The sequence below is a fragment of the Elephantulus edwardii genome, unplaced genomic scaffold (assembly GCF_000299155.1).
Source record: "Elephantulus edwardii isolate Elephantulus edwardi_28Jun2011 unplaced genomic scaffold, EleEdw1.0 scaffold00077, whole genome shotgun sequence".
In the NCBI taxonomy this organism is placed as follows: Eukaryota; Metazoa; Chordata; class Mammalia; order Macroscelidea; family Macroscelididae; genus Elephantulus; species Elephantulus edwardii.
Window position 1 is genome coordinate 7,883,034 of NW_006399827.1, and position 15,890 is coordinate 7,898,923.

Consider the following 15,890-nt stretch of genomic DNA (forward strand, 5'->3'; position numbering starts at 1 on the left):
GGGGGAGTAATTATTATTATTATTATTATAAATCAAAGGTTTTTTAAAGAGAATTTCTAAGTGCAGTAAGAATCTGCATTCTTTTCTAAAATTCTGGAAAAAACTGTTCAAAAACAGACTGAAATTAAATTGACAAAATTATCCATTTTCCTGGTATAACCCATTTTCCTTTCAAAGAAAGGAGGATTTTAAACCACATTATTCCTTGCTAAGTCTCTTTTCACAGACATCGCTCCCAAAACCAATCTATATTCCTCTTTTCACCCCAGATTTCAATTTCTTTTGAAAATAAGCCTTCCCTAAAGCACATAAACATGAACACAGGTTCTATGCAGCATTTGTTACAAAGACAAAAGGCCAGGAAGAGGCTATGATTTAGAGCACAGGTTCCCACTAAAGCTCTTCAGTCTTCCCTGAAGATATACCTTGTCACCTCTATCTCCCAGCAATGATGCAATTTGATTGTTTCTGTTTTATAGCTAACTATGTTGAGTGCAGAAAACAAACTAGACACAGCATATATAACTTCTGGATACCTTTGGAGTTAACATCCTTATTTACAGCTTACTGCTGTAGCCAAGGAAACATTTTTTACAAAATCACCTAACCTAGTGAAGTAAATAAGGGATTGTCAAATCAGCAAAGCAAGTTAATTTAAATTAAGCACTAAATCTAAGAAAGTGGCAATGTGACTAACATGGCTACTTTTCCTCAACCTGACGTTCTCAAAATAAAGCTTACAGAAAAATTCCAGGTGAACTTTGTTGTTTAACATTTTATGGTAGAAAAGCACACATTCGGGTGAATTATGAGTATCAAAGTCAAGCTGAAGAGTATACAACTTATCAACTAACAGTAGTATCTCTTCAGACTTTCAAAAGCAGTTTATTATATGGAACTCTGATTTTGAAAGGTAAACAGTACCTACCGATATAGCAGGGCTTTGCCCTTCTCATTGCCCAGGGCAAAATATCCACTTCTGGGAGAGAAATCCATGGTCTGAACAAGAGAAATCGTTTTCCTCCTAACAACCGGGAAGTTTGAAAAGACTGTACAGGAAGGAAGGTGAACCTAATTCAAGAAAACAAAACAAAAAACCTTTAAATGGCAAGAATTAGAAAGACATCGATCGAAAATACCAGTCTTCATTCTTTTTGCTTGATGAATTCACTTTTCAAAATGAATTTTAAAAATTTCTTTTGACTGTAGCATATATAAAATACAGTTCTCAATGTACCAAAGTATTCCCAAGCTGAAACTTTACTTTCAATGTGCTACAACAGCTAGAGGAATGGAAAAGAAGAAGAAAAAAGTTCTCAGGCTCTTCATCTCACATATTTTGGCACGCTGTCAAAAAGGATCCTAAGAAAAAGATACCACACTGAGAAAGGTGGGAAGTCAGAGAAAGAGTGGAAGACCCTCACCATGACTGACACTGTGACTGTCAAGATGGTCTAGAAACTCAGCTAAGAAATAATGTGGGTACTGCAGAGTCAGTGTGGCTTTCTTCAGCTTTAACCTGAGGACTTGGGTTCATTTTCTTCTTTGAACGTGAGTATGAGTAACTGGTGGTCTGTTCTACTGTCAGCCTCTGGCCCTGCTCTAACCGATGCTGCTGCTTTAGGATTCTGTGCATTCCGTCTTGTAGACCATCTGTGCACTGCTTATGTTGAAAGAAAAATTTCTAATGAACAGGTCCAGGGCCTTGCGATATTCCACCATCTGATAGCTCCTGTGGTTTCTATCACTAAGAACTTATTTTTCAACTACCAATCCTTTATTTCTAACTTTTACATTCCAATCACTAGTATTTACAACTGATCTTGACTGTATGATTGGATCCATTTCAGACTACAGAATTTGGTTTAAAAACAAAAATCTTTAATTTCTTCATCTTCGGGCACAATGGTTGGGGTATAAATTTGAATAGTCCTATTAAAATGCTTCCTTGTGACATATGGATATACACTGTAACTGATAACACTGCTTCCGGATAGATCTTGAAATGTTCTTTTTTGATGATAAGTGTGATGTCATTCTTCATTTATTCTCAGCACTGTAGATTGTATAGTTAATCTGATTAAAAATTACCAATATCAGTTCATTTCTGCTTCTTAGTGCCTCAGTTATCACTGTTCAAGCATTCCATTTCTTTTTTGACAACTTCCAGTTTTTCTTTACTTATTCTCAGTACCTTCCATGTTGAATTATTAATGGGTATTTGCAGCTGTTTCTTCTCATTTTCAATTACCACATCAGCAAATGAAAATCCTTAATGCTTTACTCAATGCACATCATGACAGGTGACTCTACTTGAGGAGGCAGCTCTCTTCCACTTGCATCTTGGATGCCTTTCTCCCTGAGAGACTCCTCTCCCAGCAATGTATTAGACAGCAGCCCCCTGCTATCCACAGGTTCTATCACTGGCCAGTTTCTTCAGGACGCAGAGATCACCAGGTCCTTCTTCCTGGTGTCTTCTTCTAAAAGTTCTGTTGTATCACCATCGGTGAACGTGCTGGTATTTGAAATACTGGTGGTACAGTTTTCATTATCAAAGAAGTGTGTCACCACTGTAGACAAACTGAGAGACAAGTGCTGATGCATGACAATTATAACCCAGAAAACTCTATGGGGCAGTTCTACTCTGTCACACGGGCTGCTCTGACTTACAATCAACTCAAGGGCACCAGGCACCAGATGGAAGCTCTCACTTTCAAATGTTCCACAGCTTTTGCAAGAGACACAGAGCTAGCTTGCACATTCAAGCAGGTAATGTTATCATTCAGCTATTTATCTTGGTTATCTTCACACTTCTAGATTAGCTTTCATCCCCTTCAATCAGGATGGTTTTCACAGACAAGCATAAGGTAAGATTCAATGCTACAAACACCTAACTATTATATAGGCTTCAGTCAATCATTTAATAGGCCCAGCTCCTTATAATATATGCCTATTGCCTTTTTTGTCAAGAAAGTAGACTTTATAGGGAATCTCTAACTCATGTCCATTTAAGTCTTAACTGGCACCTGTATTAAAAGGTATTAATTGAACCAAGAACTTGAATTAAGAAGATGTCCTATAAAGATTCAACTTCTTTATTTCAAAAGGATACTTTTATCTCTATTACCTTGTTGTTCACAATATTTAAAGGCACATATATCAAAATCCAATAAATAAAAAGCTCATTCATACTTGACTTAGCGGGTAAGATATTCCCTAGCTTTGAGATTGTTGATGTAGTAAAAATTCAGCTCGTGGGTGCTCTAGTGGTGCAATGGCTTAGCTTTCTATCTCTTGCTTTATGCAGGAACAGCCAAATTACCTGGTGATTATAATGAGTAACACCAGTATTTCTCACCGAGACATTGTGAAGCTGAGCATTGCTCTGCCTGGCTTCTTTCCATTAAATATTATGCTTGACTAAAATATAAAGACTGTGATCTGCCTGTTACTAATGAATTCCTTATGTGATTTTGCCAGGATGAAAAAACATCAATGCTGCCACAGTCACTGAAGCAAACCACACAGAACTAACTACATTTTCCAAAATATGTCACCAGGCGATAGTGGTTTTCTGTAACAATATACTCCCATTAAAATGATAAAAGGTTACTATGACTAGTACACCATCCCCATTAAAGTAACTGGTATTTTAAAATTGACTTGAACGAGAATCTTCTCACTTATCAAGTGATTTACTCAACAGAGAGGCAATAAAACTCAGTGTCGTGTTTTTCAAACATTTGTTCCAGAAGAATCCTTTCTCCTCACAAAGAAAATGTTATGTAGAATCCCAATTTCTATCACAGGCAACAATGGCACTTCTCTATAATACAAGCAACGGCACTTACTCCTTGTCACATGAGGTCCCTCTGCAATTCCAGGGCTCTAAGGCCCTAGAGTAATAAAAGAAAGCCTCTCGAGTAATAGGAAGGGTATGGATGCTAGAATCACAATGTTGCCATTTATGAGCTATTGCTTTGGGGTAAGTTAATCCTCTGAGGACACCTATTTGGCTCAAAAAATTTTTCCATGTAACTGTAAATCTTTGTAACTTTAACATTACACTAAGTTGATGAAGTATATAGTACACAAAAGGTTCTTTGCTAAATGAGCAGGGTAAAAAGAACAAATCTTTTTAAACTCCTTATAATCTAGTAGTGTACACATACTACCACCACAGTGCAAAGTTGTTTGTGTGTGATACTAGCATACAAAAAAATTGTATGTTATCTAACCAGTCCACAGATCAAATCAATATATTTAACCAAAGCTAAGACCCTGGTTCTGCCTTAAGGGGGGGAAATATCACAGAGGTGGGTGACATATAAACTGAATTAAAGCATTACACAGTAAACTGAATTCTGACATACAGAAAGGTGTTAATGTACAGCAAGCTGTAGAATGCTTTCTTTAAAGGGCAGCCTGCAAGGCTGGCCTTTGTATGGTATCTGAGAACTTGACTGGTAAATAGCTCCCTACAGTAAAATTTTCCCTAAATGAAAGAGGTAGCTCATTTTGCCTAAACTGTTGGCACAAACAATGTAACTCACACAGATAATTTGCATTCCTTTTGGATATGGAATTTTGGTATGTGTTAGGTCAAGTGTACATCCATGACCAGCCCAAAAGAAAATTCTTGGGCACTGAGTCTCTAATGAGCTTCCCTGATGGACAAACTTCACAACTCATGTGGGAGGAAATAAACATGTCTGCACGACTTCACTGGGAAAGACTTCTTGAAGTGTGTGTATCAGGTTTCCACTACAATTGTGGCTTTACTGAGTTGGCTTTGAATTCTTTCACTGCAGTAAATCACAGCTGTGGGTCCAATTATAGGCTGAGTTCTGCTAGTCTCTCTAGAGAATCACAGAGCCCGGGGTGAGTGGCTGGCAAGGCTGCATCTTAGGGATCTCTGACACAGCAGCTTACTTCTAAATTGCTACCTAGTTATTTTTATTCAGTCTATTTACAAGCTCAATTTCTTTTCAAAATCTAAGAATTGCTTCTACACCACTAAAAACAGGCCTTACAAAGGTAAATAAGCAAAGAAAAATAGAAAAATAAAGTGTTTACCTTAAATATAATCTTTATATAGCAGACAGATCTGGGGAAACCAAGCCCTAAAAATGGGGATCACTCAAGAGAGATTTGAAAATGGGCAGCACAACTTTTCCAAATGAACTGACTTAATAAAAATTTGCTAAAATTATGTGTGTCATTTCTACAACCACACCCAAAATCTCTAATTCTAAAAAATTTCTACTTGAAAAGAAGCCATTCTTTTTAAAGAATAATCTAATATTCTCTTTTCCTGTTATCCTTCCGTGTTTACAATTTTTTTTTTAATTTAATTTCATTTTTGTGTGTGTGTGTGTACCGTCAAATCAGATCCGACTGGTACAGGAGGAAACTGCCCCTCCTTCTCCAGCAGAGCATCTGGTGGATTTGAACCATGTGCCTCTGGTATTGCAGTGAATTTTTTAAAAATTTTCAGTGATATAAAAGGAATAAAAAAAATTACCAATCTAACTGCTTCTCTCATTTTTTCTGAAGCAATGGCCAAGATTTCTGTAGTCGGATTGAAGGTCAAAGAAGTAACACCAGTAACCAAGTTCATTATAGCTTTTATCGGCTTTGGACTTCTTTCTTGGAGGCAAGATTCTTGATTATATATGTTTACTACTCCACAATTAGACCTGCAAAAGAGAAAAAAAAATCACTGAACAACAAAGATTAAAAATAAGCAGAAGGTTTTCACAGGCTCACAATATAGATGCTACTCTGTAAGTGATGTTTGTAGGAATCATACTGTTGTTATACGAGATTGGAATGGGAGAATTTATCCCAAGATGAAAAAGCTAAAAAGCATCCTATCAAGTTTTATCCCAGCCTTGATGAATTGTTCTTAACTCTGGCAGATTTTCAACTACAAGCTTAACTAAAAAATCTAAGCAAAGCAGGCAATTTCCATTAGTTATTCCTTCAAAAAATATTTAAATATTTACTGTCAACTCTACACTAGGTCCTAGTTTTAGGTGCTTAGACTACAAGTGTGATAAAGCCCCACAAATTGCCGTGGAGCACAAAGTTCTTTCCCAAAAACCTGTTGCTGTAAAATTTTAAGTAAAAGAGACCCTGTAGGACAGAGTACAACTGCCCCATCAGGTTCGTAAACTACAATCTTTCCAGAAGCAGACTGCTACATCTTTCCTTCCATGGGGAAGCTGGAGGGTTCAAAATAGCCCCCTTTCACTTGGAAGCTGAACACGTTAAATACTATACCACAGAGAAGGAGAGAAAGTGCCTCTCTTCCCAAAAAGGAATGATGGCGATCAACCAAATCATACATGCTTTTATGAAGTGGGACTAGGAAATCCGATGGTGATGAGAATGAAAGGTAAAGACACAAAAAGCCCACTAAGGGTCCACAAATAATCATGGGCCAGGAGAAAACACAGGTAGGAGAATAGTGGGTATCACTCAGGAAACATCTGGCAATGTCAGAAGACATCTTCGGTTATCACAATGAGGTTGGTAGAAGGGTTGGGTTGAGTGGGTAATGTAACTCGCAACTGGCGGCTTAACATCCTACAACACCCAGGACAGAATATGCAGCACAAAGTTAATCATGTCACCTTCCTCAGCTCACTCTTGCTCCTCAAAGGATCTGCTCCACTCTTCTGGGGGCTATGACCTAGAGCGTCACTCTTCCATTTTCTAAGCAGACACTGAGCACATTACAAACACCTTTCACCTATCTCCTCTATACTCAGTCCCACTGCCCTCGTGATGATTCTTTATTACCTGCTGCCTGGATTATGGGAATAATCTCGAAGTTCAAGTCCATCTCCTTCTCTTCTAAATACTGTCCTAAGAAATATCAACTTCAAAGCCTAAAGTGTAGATCTGATAATGATATACTTTAGAAACCTATGATGATTTCACTTTCTACTCAACAGAATACCCAAACTTTTTAATAAAGAGTATCAGGTGGCCCAGTATTTTCTTTGCTCAAGAACAGATAAAGCACCATTGATATTATTATTCAACAGTGTACTGAGACAAGAAAATGCAAAAAAGTTATTGGGGCTTAGTGATGTCATTTTTAAACAGTTAATAAACAGAACTACTCGAGTGCTTCACCTACTGTGCTTAAACCTGTATTCTGTTCCGCCAGTCAGAGGTTATTAAGGTGTGTTACCAGCAGCTCTCTTCACTTACCCGCAAGCCACATACTGCCCATTCCTAGATGTGGCAATGCTTAATCCATACAAACTGCCTTCATCAGCAAATCTGTTAAGGCACTTCCTCGAGTTCACATCCCAGACATAAACTTCGCCATCTCCTGCATTAAACAGAAAAATGAAAGCCCAATTAATTTTAATTTAAATTGAGAGGAATGTACATAGTATAAAAAAATGTATGAGCCACTAAAATTTCCTTACATAGAAAACTATTTCTAATTCAAACAACTGTCACTGCCACTGTCTCCATTTCGACTCTCCTCTCAGCTTCCGAGGCTGTAACTCCTAACAGGAGGACATTGCCCATCCTTCTCCTGCAAAACTGCTAAGGGGTTCAAATTGCCAGACACGCTCTGCCTTTGGTGACTGAGCCATCAGAGCACCTTTAATAAATGCCTTCAGAGATAAGATTAAGTGCCGATTTCTCAGCAGAAACCATGCAGGCAAGAAGGGAATGGAAGGACATATATCAAACACTCAAAGAATACAACTGTCAACCAAGAATACTGTACCCAGCAAAATTATCCATCAAATATGAAGGACAGATCAAGATATTCCCAGAAAAGCAAAACCTAAGAGAGTTTGTAAAATAAATGCCTTCAGGTTTAATGTGAAAATCAAAAAGTCCCTCGGCTGGAGTTGAGTTTTTAGATACAGCAGTAGTGTTTCATTCAAATTCTTGGAACAAGAACTCAGGAAAAATAAAAAGTTTAAGAAAAACTATATCTATCCATATAGCTTTTCCAACATCTTCCAACGGGTTTTGCTGTGTAGCATTGAGTTGGAAGCTGACCCTCCATCGGGTTTTCAGGGGCAGTAAATCACATGAGAGGAGACTGCTCGTTTTTCTCCCGTGGAGCGTCTTGTGTATTCAAAATGTGTATCTATCTCACTTGATTGTAGGACATTCCATTTAAACAGACTACAAGCATCAGCATGATAAAAATGGCCATCTAACTGCTAAGATCAGTCCTTGTTCTTTTCTCCTCATAGAGCAACCAATAACGACAGCCCTCTCCCCACATTCCTAACACATTCTTAAAATGATCCTACACCCATCTTAAAAATAGCTCACTTGGGGGGAGCTCTGGTGGCCTAGTGGCAAGGAGCTGCAACTACAATCCCAGAGGCATACGGTTCGAATCCACCAGATGTTCTGCTGGGAAAAGGAGGGAAAATCTCCTCCTGTACCAGTCAGATCTGATTTGACAGTACACTCACACAAAAAAATTTTAAAAAAAATTAAAAAAATAGCTCACTTGTTTATATCACCTTCTCCTTTTTTCTGGGTATTGTTCCAAACTTCACCTTACTATATCCATCTTTCCATTGAGAACTTAACCAAGTTCATCATTTCAACTATTTCCCTAGCCGAATGATATGTGCTCAGCTAGGGCACAGGTTATAAAGTAGAAAAACATATATGAAAACAGAGAACAGGTTCAAATTAAGTAGCCCTTGCCTATACTATGTGTGCCTATTGGTGTATACTGTCAAGTTGGAACCGATCCATTGCTGACCCGCCAGTAGGTATTCAGTCAGTTCATCACACAGGAGGAAACTGCCCATCTTTTTCCTGCAGAGTATTTGGTGGATTCAAACTGCTTGCCTTTAGGTTGGTAGTACAAATATTTCTAATCCGTATGCTTGCCTAGGGGGTTATGTTATTTGCCTATGAGGTAATGTTATAAAAAAATTAGTCTATCAACAACTGAACTGGGAGGAAACCAAAGGGAAGATAATTTAGAAAACCAGTCTATTAAACAATTAACAACTGATGAAAACACAAGACAAAAGAGGCAATGTTATTAGTTAACAAAAACTTAGAGCAAAGAGTAAAAAGAGAAAAACTAACTAATTCTTTACAGGCAATCAATCATATGAACAACATGATGCCAAGCATAAGAAATTCTCCATGCAGAGGAGAAAGCCAGTGAAGGAGAACCACCAAAATGATAAGTAATTCTTAACTTCATTCCAAGAACCCCTTCATGAAGCCTTTTACCAAACATCAAATCCCCTGAAAATATTTAAAGGAGTAATGATCATAATTTTCTAAATGTCTTGAAAGTCTTAGGGACAATCTCAAAAGTTGAGCTTTCAATATGCCATTTCATACCATGTCAAAGTCATATTCTTATTTTACCTTAATATTAAATAAACTCCTACACTTGCCTTTAAAAGCTTTAATAAGTTTGTTTCCACATCACATAATTTCCCTTCATTTGGCCTGAGGAAGTTAACTCACACCCCTGTGCCTTGGAAAATTAAAGAATTAAAAAACTGATTCATATAAAAGAGTGATATACAGAAGCCCTGCAGTGTTAGTTGCCATAATTATGATTATGACACTTGCCACATCCATACCTGTCTTTTATCAACCACTTTGGACCCTCAACTAGCCCTCTAAATCTTCTCCCTGATTCGTGTTTTCCCAGGATCCTGGGGCCAGTTCACCAGAAACATTAATTATGTGTTAATATGTATTCCTTACCTGTCACAAATCCCAGTATTATATCGGAAACATAAACACTACTGATCTTGTTACTCGATTTAAAAACAATAACCAACAAAAAAACAAACTTAAGTAACTTCGTAGAAGTCTGATTCTAAAACAAAAATAATTTTTTTTACAGTTAACATATTTTTTAAAAATTAACACTGTGTGATGAAAACTCCTGACTAAAGCAAAATTATGTGTTTTTTTTTAAAAAAAGGGGGGGCCTGCATGTAGAGTAGAAATGTACTCATATCAAAAAATCACTGAAATGGTTCCTACTACCAAACAGCATAAACTACACTGACATTATATATCTGTCCCAAGAGATAGCCTCAAAGATATTTTTTTAACAGAAAAAAAAAAAAAAAAAAGAAGCAGCCTGAAAGGTAGAAGAGCATCGGAGTTAAGGCAAGGAGTGCCTGGGATAAAGAACTGCACGGCAGTGTTACAAAACCACGAGAGGATGAAGATCTAAACGGTGTTCATTCAGCGATGACATTCACACAACTGTTCAAAAGGACAGACCCTGGGTGACGCAGTGTGTGGTGCACTGAGCTAACTACGAGGTGAGCAGTTTCAATCCACCAGTGGCTCTGCATCAGACAGGGTGATGAGACAGCCTCTTTGTAAAGGTTTACAGCCTCAAAAACCCAAGGGATCACCACTATGAGTTGGCATCAACTCTATGGCAGCCAGTTTGATTCTAGTTTTGAGCCAATGGTACTGCTAACGTAAAGGGACACAGTTCTAAGATGAATCTTTTAAAAGAAGGACTTCTTTACATTTCCCCTCAAACCTATTAAATAGTGCAAATATTCAGTCCCACTCTATTAATAGTAAATAAATGATAAACCAAAAACCTATTTTAATATAAAACTGATTTTCTTTTTTTTTTTTTAAATATCTATTAGCCATACCTGGCCAGGTCCTAGTTCTCATTCCTAATAACCCCAATATAAACACTGTTGTTAAATATACAAATTAAATTTACAGAAACCAGTTAAATCTGCCAATAACATTACAAATAGCTGTAAGATAGGATTTTAACAATGGCTGAATCCTGACTCATACATTTAACTCTTTAAAATGGAATAGTCACAATAAACAACTGCACAAACAAAATTATATATACCTATATTCCACTATGCCCAAATAATTATTATCTATGGGAAAATATACTTCATTTAGGTTCTAGAACAAAGTCTGTTACCTTCCCTATGAAATTAAAAATTGAACAGTTAAGATTTTTATGTGCCCTAGGCATGAAACAGCTTTGGCCACAATACAGGCATCAAGCTAGGATGAACAAAGGACTCAGTCTGCTCTGCCCCTGATTGATATAAGAGCACCACCATCAGTCAGGTGTGCCTCTGCCCATAACCAGGGGTTTGATTTTCTTAACAAATCAAGAAAGTCTAAAATCAAATACAGTTGAAGTCAGACTATAAACACATCAACAGTGTTTGTTATTTTAGTAAGTTCACTTACCTGATGAGACATATATTTTCTTACTATCTGAAGAAAATGTGGATGCTGCAATCCTTCCATTAATTTTCATGCTACTAATAAGTTCTTTAGTCTAAAAGAATAACAAATATAACAAATCGTTAAGAAGGTATTCTACAAACACATTATTATTATTATGTAAAACAAAAACAATCTATTCTCTATTTCCCAACATCTAGTAAACAATGCCCCCGCCCCCCCCCCGACGTGCTCAGAAAAGCACCTTCTCTCATCCCATCTATGCCCCTCTACTTGAGAGGCAAACCCAACCAACAATTCATAATGGTTCACCTTCATTGACAGCAAATGAAAATACCCAGCAACGCCATTTATAAGCAAGAAGGATCCATCCAGGGAGACTTCAAAACTCCTCACCAGTTTCTCTTTTAAGCCTAAGAAGAGATAAAGCAAATAAAGTTCAATATGGCTTTTTAAGTGGTTTTTACTGACAATTTTCTTATCTTTCAAAAAGTCTAGTTACCTCAAATTATACCAAGCTGAGGCTCAGATTTCAAATAATTCTGGCCCCATGTTGTTACTGATCATGACCCTAATAGATAACCAACAAAATGCTTAGCAAGCTTCTTTTTTTTTTTTTAGTTAACATTCACCACTTTAATTATAAGGAAGAGATTCAATCTTTGCAAAGCAAACATAATAACTCTTTTTCTGAACTAAGCAATAATTCTAATTCATTTAAAGGACACATCATACTTCCTTACCACAAAATTCATTACCAGAAAAGAAATGCACTACAATTATGGAACACTGCCATGAATATAACCCAGCGGCTAGACACTTTGTTGCTGTTGGTGGTGGTGGTGGTGTTAGGTGTCCCTGAGTCAAGAATGACTCACAGCAACACTATGAACAACTGATCTGAACCCTGTCCTATCCTGTGCCATCCTCACAATATCTGAAATATGTGAGTCCACTGCTGTAGCCAATCTATCTGACTGAATGTCTTTCTCTTTCACTGACTCTACCTTTCTAAGCATAATGTCCCTATCCTAGGAACAGCTTCTAGCAACAGTCCCAAAGTATGTCAGCTATACTAGACATCCAATAAACAATTTATGATAAACAGGAGACTAGTTCTTAACCGTCTTTAAAAAAAAGACACACACACAAAGAGAGCACGTGTGTACTCAAAAGGTGACTAGGTTCTCAAGATGCGAATCATGAAGACAATAACATGATACAAAGGATGAGCTTACTTAGCAGAGGGTCAAGTCCTTTTTCCATATCTAAAAGTTTCACATTCACTATGCAAGACATCTTTAGATATCAGAATGGTTAAGAGAGTAAAGATACTCATTAAAAGTGTGGAGAGAACACTGAGACCTAGTGGTAAGAAACTGCACTGCCAACTCAAAGGCCTCTGGTTCAAAACCACCAGCTGTTCCATAGGAAAAAGATGTGCAATCTCCTATGTAATTGACAGCCTCTAAAAATCTGCTGGATGGTCAGCCATGAATTAGTTCTGATTCAAAAGTACACACAATAGAGGAGCTTTGATGGCACAGTCTATGGTGTGCTGTGCTATTAAACAAAAAAGTTCCCTAACAGAAAAGACGCATAAAGAGTAAGTATACCAGGTGACCATTCAGCCAAAGAAGTAGACAGCCAGGAAGATGTGTGGGAAGCGACTTTGATCATCTACCTTTCTATAGCTATTGGGTTTTTACATCATGTGACTGTACCACCTAAGAAAATATTTAAGTTGCTAGCAGAAATGAGAGAAAAGGCATTCAGAAAAATCTTAGGAAGTACTTTTGTTTCCCTATGTAATACATCAAAAGTAACTCATCCTTGAAAACTGCTGGTTAAGGACCCACCAAGACCATCTCTACCCTGTTAACAGTTTTTGTTTAGAAGGTTGTTGCTGAATACCATAGAGGGAGAACTGACCCACAGCTGACCCTCCAGCAGGTTTTCAGATGGAGTTAATTGCACAGGAGAAATGTCCATCCAACTCCCATGGATCAGCTGGTGGATTCAAATCCCGCACCTTTGGAACTGCAGCACAGTTTCTTGACAATAGGCCACCAGAGCTCCCTTATTCTGTCTCTAAGAAAATATACTCTATTTCCTGTGATTGCACTCATGTTTCCAAATAATGTATTTACAATCACTGGGATTACTTCTCTTGATTACCAGGTCCTTCTCGATAATTCTATTCCCATTAAGGATAATTTTTTCAGTATAGCTAAAATAGCATATTTTTTTTTAATATTTAATGGCTCCGGGCACTTGTAGTATTCTTTTGGCCCCACGTGGGGATTGGCAGAGCAGACATGCCAGGAACTGGGGGTCTGAGGCAAGGAGTTTGCCAGCATTTGGGGGTGCCGGGATCACTTAAGGGCCCGAGGGCCACAGTCTTTGTTTTTGTTCAAACCTTCCTCTAGGTCGTATAGCCTTGGTGTACAAGTTGCCATAAAGTGGTCACTCGTGGTTGCTGTGAGGCTGAACACTGTGACACTGATGTGTCAAATGCATTAATGGCTGGTTACGCAATGTGGACAGAGAGTGGAGTGGAGCTCCCCGATTAAAACAAGCTTGGAAGGAGGAGTAGCATCCTCTTCCGTAATAGCTTGCATCCGAAAACCCTATGAACCTGGAGAGAGGATGAGAGACACCCAAGCATTGAGAACTCTCCTTCATAGGGTCGCTATAAGTCGCCTGCCACTCGACAATTAAATAACAACAACAACATTCAGACGTCTAATATATACACCATTCCCTTATACCAACTTAATTCTTGCTCCCTCGCTTTCTCTTCTCATCCCTATCAGCATTCCAAGACAGATTCAATCTGCGTGTAAACCTTGTTTATATTAGTCTTCTACCATGTTGTCTTTCTGTGACTAATTTTTGCCTCCTACCATAATTTGTTACAGATTCACCCATGTTGTGCAGTATTTCACAAATTTTTGATCATTTTTTTGGCGGTGGTGTTGTTGCTGTGCACTGCTGAGTTTCAAGAGACCCATGGCTGACCCTCCAGTTGGTTTGCGGTGACAGTAAATTGCACAGAAAGAGACTGGCCATCCTTCTCCAGGAAGCATCCAGTGGACCACTGGAATCACCACTAGGCCATCAGAGCCTCCCTTTGATGATTTTTGGGTTACATATAATTCTCCATTGTGTTAATTACTGGAATGTCCTCCATCATGTGTTGATGGGACACTTGGCGGCTTCCAACTCTTTGCTAATGTAAATAATGCTGCAGTAAGCATGGGTGTGAGGGGATCAGTTTATGCTGAATTTTTATTTCTTTAGAATTTATGTGCTTAGTAGTGGGATTGCTGAACAAATGGCATTTCTCTTCCTTGCTTTCTAAGTGCCCAACTGTTGTCCATAATGAGTGAATCATTGTACATTCCCAACTGCATTGTCTGAGAGTTTCAATCTCTATACACTCTCAATAGCATCTGTTGTCTGATATTTTATTGAACACTGCTATTTTTGCTAGTGAGATGATGTTTCATTGTTTTGATATGCCTCTCTCTAATAATTAATGATCTTGAATATTTCTTCATGTTTCTTGGCCATCTAAATGTCTTCTTTGGTGAAGTCTTCATGTCCTTTGCCCATTTTATAACTGAATTGTCTTTTTCTTGTTGAGGTACTCGGAGGTGTCTATAAATTCTAGTGCTGAGGACTTTTTGGGTTTGGTTTTGGGTTTGTATGTACCATCGAACTGTATCCAACTAGCACAGGAGGAGATTGCCTCTCCTTCTCCAGCACAGCTTCTGGTGGATTCAGGATTGCAGGACAGCTTCTTGCCACTAGGCCACCAGAGCTCCCTAGTGCTGAATTCTTATGGGTGATTTTAATTTCAAAATCTGGGTAGATTCTAGTATACAGATATACAGTCCTAAAGACAGAAAAAACACTACAATGTAATAAGACAGGACAGAAGAGCAGTTCTAAAACAATGAGAGGCTAACTCTAGAAGCCCTATCAACCTAACCCTGATTGCAAGTGATGGGAAATGAGAACATGAAGGGGTAGAAATGCTAACTCTGGTGCCTGGAGTGAGGCATCAATGTAGCCCTGGCAGGGATACAGGTAGCACAGGCATCGATATGGAGAGCAACAGGGAACAAAGTTGCATCTTAATGTAGAGGACTCATGAGAACACTAACACAATAATGCGACAGTAACAGAGAACTCACTACACATTCCACTGCTCTCTACACCTGGAGGTAACTGGATGACCCTCCTCTGTTGTCCCTAAGACTGCCATCTTTGAATAAATAAGGAGGAAAAGCTGTCTTCAAGAAATACTCAACTTCCAACAAATATGAACAATAGCTGTTTTAGCAATTAACTAGAAAAGAAAGAAAATTGTATATTCACCCAAAGCCATCAAGGTTTCCATATGTATAAGGCTTTACAGCCTAACTAACTGACAAGTATTCTCTTAGGTGTTTTATATTAACAGGAGCCTAAGGAGAGTTCTCAATAGCACAAAAAATAGTAGTAATTCTAGGGAGCTCTGGTGGCCTAGTGGCAAGACGCTGCACTGCAATCCCAGAGGGACGCGGTTCAAAGGAGGGGGCAATCTCCTGTACCAGTCAGATCTGATTTGATGGTACACATAAAAATAATAAAAATTAAAAATTAAAAAA

At 38.1% G+C, this 15,890-nt stretch overlaps 1 protein-coding gene across 1 annotated transcript in view; it reads right to left on the reverse strand.

Moving 5' to 3' along the window:
* Positions 1-15,890, reverse strand: part of UTP18 (UTP18 small subunit (SSU) processome component homolog (yeast)) — a 45,806-nt gene that overhangs the window by 540 nt on the left and 29,376 nt on the right. The window contains exons 10-14 of the mRNA XM_006889459.1: positions 11,545-11,645; positions 11,236-11,326; positions 7,225-7,348; positions 5,525-5,699; positions 929-1,071 (exon numbers count right to left, since the gene is read on the reverse strand). Coding sequence (XP_006889521.1) covers positions 929-1,071; positions 5,525-5,699; positions 7,225-7,348; positions 11,236-11,326; positions 11,545-11,645 — 634 coding nt within the window. The remainder of the gene's footprint in view (positions 1-928; positions 1,072-5,524; positions 5,700-7,224; positions 7,349-11,235; positions 11,327-11,544; positions 11,646-15,890) is intronic.